This window comes from Dendrobates tinctorius, unplaced genomic scaffold, assembly GCF_039654945.1.
Source record: "Dendrobates tinctorius isolate UK_male_01 unplaced genomic scaffold, ASM3965494v1 ptg000028l, whole genome shotgun sequence".
Lineage (NCBI taxonomy): Eukaryota > Metazoa > Chordata > Amphibia > Anura > Dendrobatidae > Dendrobates > Dendrobates tinctorius.
The window spans coordinates 8121060-8127059 of NW_027361696.1; the positions used below are offsets into that span (position 1 = coordinate 8121060).

Here is a 6000-nt window from a genome sequence, read left to right on the forward strand (position 1 = left end):
CACCCCTTAGATGCCACAGTCAATAGTGTCCATGACATCGAAGTGGTTAGATAGAAGGGGCACCACTGAGAATGCAGAGAAAAGAATGTACAGCTTTAGGATCAATGTCAAGTTTTTCAGCAAATTATATGCTGCATAAAATGGTGCACTGATAGATACAACATGTTACATGGAAAAGAAGCTGTTGACTGAAAAAAATAAAAATTGCTCATGGACGATTGGGGAGTCATCACGAAAAGTGTCCACAGCACCCAGGAATTTGGTTTTGAATCGGCGATTCGTGCGTGAAATTATTCTCTGTTTGAGAAAGAACAGGCGACAATCAAAAAGACCCAATGGTGTTGTCAACATCTTCATTGTGTCATCACCGAGCCTGAACGGTTCTCTCCTGCTACTTCCACATAGAGCAGTGAGCGTGATAGGTGACGTCAAGTCTGCTGATACTTGCACACGATCCCTGACAATGGAGATTGCGGCTCAAGAGAGATCTGCAGACGTGATGTCTCCTAACACGAAAGCCCTGACCGGCTCCAGTTGTGTCTTTTGGATTGCCGCCATGGATCTGAGACTTGCCACACCCGCACACCATCCCTGGATGATTTCAGCTTCCGGCACTAATAGTATACCATAATTTCACCTATATTTGTCCCAGAAGGACGACCATTCAATTATCACTTTACAGATAAGTCATGGCCGCTCACCTGTAGGCTGTATGATGTGATGACGCCACTCATATCCGATGTCTGATTATTTCAGAGAAAGGATAAGCTGAGGGAACACATGCAGCGCATGCACAACCCAGAGAGAGAAGCAAAGAAGGCCGACCGCACTGGACGCACCAAGGCTTTCAAGCCTCGTATCGCCTCCACAGACTACGAAAGCTTCATGTTCAAGTGTCGTGTGTGTATGATGGGCTTCCGGAGAAGGGGCATGTTGGTAGGAGACCCGCCATAACTCACTCATGGGCACTGGGTGGTATTGAGGCAGATCACATCATTAAGTCCTGCCCATTCTCCCTGAACCTCAGGTCAATCACTTGTCAAAAAGGCATCCAGAAATGAAGATAGAAGAGGTTCCTGAGCTGACATTGCCCATTATTAAACCCAACCGTGACTACTACTGTCAGTACTGTGAGAAGGTTAGTTTCTGCTTGTCTCTCACACTCTCCGCTCGTTTGCGTGTCCTCTAGACTGCCCCTATCTGCCCCTCTCCGCCCGTCTGCCCCTCTCCACCCGTCTCACACTTTATGGCAGTGGGACTTACTGACTGAGCTGTTTTCTTCCGGACAGGTTTACAAAAGTGCCAGCAAGAGGAAAGCGCACATCCTGAAGAACCACCCTGGAGCAGAGCTGCCTCCCAGTATTCGAAAGCTGCGTCCTGCGGGGCCCGGAGAGCCGGACCCCATGTTAAGTACTCATACCCAACTAACTGGGACAATTGCAACGCCGCCGGTTTGCTGCCCACACTGTGCCAAGCAATACAGCAGTAAGGTGAGTGGTGTCTCCATGACTGATCTATTAGGCTGGAGCTGGCAGCAACATAGATATTTGCTGGGGACACATTGTGAGCAGTGATGAGCCCGCATTCTGCAGCGTTCCAGACTGGGAGTTATTACATCTACATATCCATCGGAAGTAACGCACATGCTCCACTCTGTCATCTGCACAAACTTCTTGCTGTTTGTTCCCTTCAGACCAAGATGGTTCAACATATACGGAAGAAACATCCCGAGTTTGCCCTGCTTCCCATTAGCGCTCAAACTACCATGATCAGCGCAGCCCCCGCAGTCCTGGCTGATGGCACAAGTGGAGAGACTGTGGTGGTAAGTAGCGGGTGCTGCCAGTATGCAGAAGTGGCTGCTGTGCAATGTCCTTGTACATGACTCTCCTTCCCTTCAGACCACCGATCTGCTGACCCAGGCCATGACCGAGCTGTCGCAGACTCTGACTACGGAGTACCGCACGGCCCAGGGCGACTATCAGCGAATCCAGTATATCCCAGTGTCACAGGCGACGGCCGGCATGCAGCAGCCGCAGCACATACAGCTACAGGTGGTGCAAGTTGCCCAGGTAACATATTTGTGCCATTTACTGGGTGGTCTTGTTTCTGCCACTATGGGGGGGCGTACCATTGTTTTTCTCTATCTTGCTCAGGCTCCGTCGCCCCACCAGACCCAGCACTCCACTGTGGACATGGGGCAGCTGCACGAATCCCAGGGGTACAGTCAGCATGCCATCCAGGTGCAGCATATCCAGGTGACGGAGCCTCCGCCAGGCACGCCGGCCTCTGCTCAGGTGATGGCCGCACTGTAGAGCTGTGAGGCTTTCCTGCCTCCCTGTGATAATGTGTTATATACAGATGGAGCTTCCCATATCCATGCTGTTGGTCGCTTACTTTCAGGTTGGAGCGCAGACGCTCAGTCCGTCATCACAGGAAGCAGAGCAAGATGTCAGCCCCTCACAAATGCAGACCCCGACCTCCCAGTCACAGAGCAACTCCACAGTACAACATGCCTACCTGCCGAGCGGATGGAACTCCTTCCGTGGCTACCGTGAGTTGTCGGGGGACAGACGGGCTAAATTCTTATCCACATTACGCTCTTGGGTCCTGAATAACAGGCCAAGGAGTCCTCACATCTTCCATTCTGAGGGGAATGTGATGGCAGCGCGATCATTTAAGGCATCTTCAGCCTGGAGGGATCAGAAGGAACACACAGCACCATTGTAGGATTAGAGGGGTGTATAGGAACGCCCCCGCACCATTATAGGACTAGAAGGATGTAATGGAACTCCCCCCGCGCCATTATAGGACTAGAGGGGTCTGAAGGAATGCCCCGTGCCATTATAGGAATAGAGGGGTGTAAAGGAACGCCCTGCGACATTATAGGACTAGAGGGGTCTGAAGGAATGCCCCCGGACCATTATAGGACTAGAGGGGTCTGAAGGACATGATTGGTGCTACTTTATGCAGCTGCTGGTGCAGGAGGTGATACACTGGTATCATCCCCATTAAGCACAGAACATAGCATGGCCAATGACCGGAGGGGCTTCCTTCAGTACACGGAATATAGATGTCACCCACCTATGGATCGCGCAGTTGAAGGACTTGGTGGTTGCCTGTTATTCAGTTTGCTGTTTTATCTTCCATCTTAGCTTCTGAGATCCAGATGATGACGTTACCTCAGGGGCAGTATGTTATTACGGAGGCGGCTGTGGGGACCCCAGTGACCCCGATGAACAGTGGCCAAGTGAAGGTATGTTCACACTGATTGGATGCCATCAGACAACTGCAGGACGAACCACGGACAGCAGGAACTGCAGATAGGCTTCATCACTGCAGATATGTCTGTTTCTCTGAGAACTTCAGGGTGAGTATGCTATGAATGGGGGCCAGAGATGAGGTGAGGAGTCATGGAGGGCAGCTATGAATGGGGGCCGGGGATGAGGAGTCATCGAGGTCAGCTATGAATGGGGGCCTGGGAGAAAATGAGGAGTCTTGGAGGTCAGCTATGAATGGGGGCCAGGGAAGAGAGGTCATGGAGGTCAGCTATGAATGGGGGCCTCGGATGAGGAGTCATGAAGGTCAGCTATGAATGGGGTCTGAGGATGTGGAGTCATGGAAGACAGCTATGAATGGGGGCCTGGGATGAGGAGTCACGGAGGGCAGCTATGAATGGGGGCCTGGGATGAGGAGTCATGGGGCAGCTATAAATGGGGGCCTGGGATGAGGAGTCATGGAGGGGCAGCTATAAATGGCGACCAGGATGAGGTCAGTAGTTATGGGGGTCAGCTATGAATAGGGTCTGGGGATGAGGTCAGTAATTATGGAGGTCAGCCATGAATAGGTGCTGGTGATGAGGTCAGTAGTTATGGAGGTCAGCTATGAATAGGGGCTGGGGATGAGGTCAGTATTTATGGAGGTCAGCCATGAATAGGGGCTGGGGATGAGGTCAGTAGTTATGGAGGTCAGCCATGAATCGGTGCTGGGGATGAGGTCAGTAGTTATGGAGGTCAGCTATGAATAGGGGCTGGGGATGAGGTCAGTAATTATGGAGGTCAGACATGAATAGGTGCTGGTGATGAGGTCAGTAGTTATGGAGGTCAGCTATGAATGGGGACTGGGGATGAGGTCAGTAGTTATGAAGGTCAGCTATGAATGGGGATGAGGTCAGTAGTTAATGGAGGTCAGCCATGAATAGGTTCCGGGGATGAGGTCAGTAGTTATGGAAGTCAGGCCCTCGGTTGCTCTCTACACCCACGTAGTGAGAATTATGTAAGTCTGCAGAGACGACTGACCCTGAAGAGCAGCAAGTCTCCAATAGAAATGTACATACCTGCAGTAATGGAACGTGTCTGAGATCCAGGCTGCTCATGGTTCGTCCGGCAGGTTCCCTTACACACCTCCCCAATATAGTCGTCATGTCCTTCCTGATTTCTCTGCATCTTGTAGACTCATTACGTCATCTCAGACGGGCAGACCGACCTGGAGATGAAGAAGGCGGCTGCACTCACAGAGGAGGGGACCACCAGCCAGGAGCACATGGAGCAAGCTTCTGCTAACCCATCTCAAGCCACACAGTACATCATCACCACCACCAGTATGAATGGGAGCAGTGAGATGCACATTGGCAAGCCCTGACATCCGACCACACAAGGACCACTACAGCCATGTCTCTGATGACAGGACGAGATCAGGCTCACCGCCTGTGGCAATATATAGCTCGCTCGCTGTTCCGGAGGGTCTGCTCTGTGACTGTGTGCAGCGTTGGTTGGCGTACGTGAAGCTGTCACCCATTCTTCAGAGTTTAGTCTTGTCGGGCATGACTTCGCCTTCTCTCATTCCATGTTCTCCAGCCTCACAGCTGTACATAACAATGGATAAATCCGTGCCCGCGAGAAGTGACTGATGCTGCAGCCCGCGACCTCTGCAGCCGCGACTGCTCCTCGGGATATACTGGAATCACATGTAGTGTTCATGGACTTTTTCTGTTGAGTGCAGGATGCTGAGTGATGAATTTATCATTTGGCAATTGATTCATTCCCATGAACTTCCACATCCCCTTCGTGAGCGATCACAGCGGCGATATGACGAGTCCTCGGGGGCGTTAACTACACGTGGCGTCTTCTGTGACCATTCACATGAGGTACAAGCCTCCTGTTCTCGCTCCCTCCACCGCCTTCGTGTCACGACATTTCTGTAAAAAAGTTTTTTAATCCCAGGATGATTGTGCGAGATACTGTGAAGTCTGACCCCAACGCCGGGGAGGACGGACAGGACACGTTTCTGCCTGCATGGGGCGCCGTTCTCCAGTTCTAAAACAGGAATGTATTTTAACAGTTGAGATAGAAGAGATTTCCCTGTGCCCCGCGAGGTCTCACGACTATTTATAAGTATTTATTTTTACCTGGCCCCATCCTGCTGCATTAAAGACGTTCTATTCCATCACATGAGTTTATAGTCGTATGTGTGGTGTGCTGTCGCTTTAAAAGGAAGGAGCACAGCGGTTCAGTATAGATACGCGGATCTGCAGATAAAGGTCAATTCACCCGTAATACAGTGCCCCCCCCCCATAACAATCAGTGTAACCCTGACCTCAGTGTTCACATATAACAAGTGAATGTGGCATAAATGTCCGCAGGGCCTCGGCGTCTGTACAGAGAGCAGGGCCTTGCACCTCGTTGTCAGGGAGGGAGCGGTGGCTGCACATTCATCTCTGGGACATCTTAACACCCAAACCCAAGTGTGTGTCGCAGATGTCACAACGTCATAGGAATGGACAGAGTCGTGTCGACACCTGCCATCCTGAAAATGCACTACAGGGCCCATCCTCTGGGAGATGATGGGAATCATATGTACTGTTCATGAATGACAAAAAATGCCCCAGATGTGATAATGCCTTTAAGGGCTCCTTCACACTGCCATACATTCTCTCATGCCAGAGATTCTGGCCGATTATGCTAATTGCGCTTAGCTCCGATGTCATCAGAGTGTGATCTGGTC

At 51.1% G+C, this 6000-nt stretch overlaps 1 protein-coding gene across 6 annotated transcripts in view; it reads left to right on the top strand.

Moving 5' to 3' along the window:
- The window catches only part of PRDM10 (PR/SET domain 10), a 29833-nt gene extending 24388 nt beyond the window's left edge, over window positions 1–5445 (top strand). For 4 of the 6 annotated variants that reach the window (XM_073570072.1, XM_073570069.1, XM_073570071.1 and 1 more), the window contains exons 15-23: window positions 757–936; window positions 1028–1138; window positions 1290–1490; window positions 1694–1822; window positions 1899–2069; window positions 2154–2294; window positions 2401–2551; window positions 3153–3253; window positions 4450–5445. In XM_073570072.1, the coding sequence (XP_073426173.1) occupies window positions 757–936; window positions 1028–1138; window positions 1290–1490; window positions 1694–1822; window positions 1899–2069; window positions 2154–2294; window positions 2401–2551; window positions 3153–3253; window positions 4450–4638 (1374 nt within the window). In that variant the 3' untranslated portion in view covers window positions 4639–5445. The remainder of the gene's footprint in view (window positions 1–756; window positions 937–1027; window positions 1139–1289; window positions 1491–1693; window positions 1823–1898; window positions 2070–2153; window positions 2295–2400; window positions 2552–3152; window positions 3254–4449) is intronic. The other 2 variants (XM_073570073.1, XM_073570074.1) reach the window with 1 other exon arrangement.
- The last annotated feature ends 555 nt before the right edge of the window (window positions 5446–6000 follow it).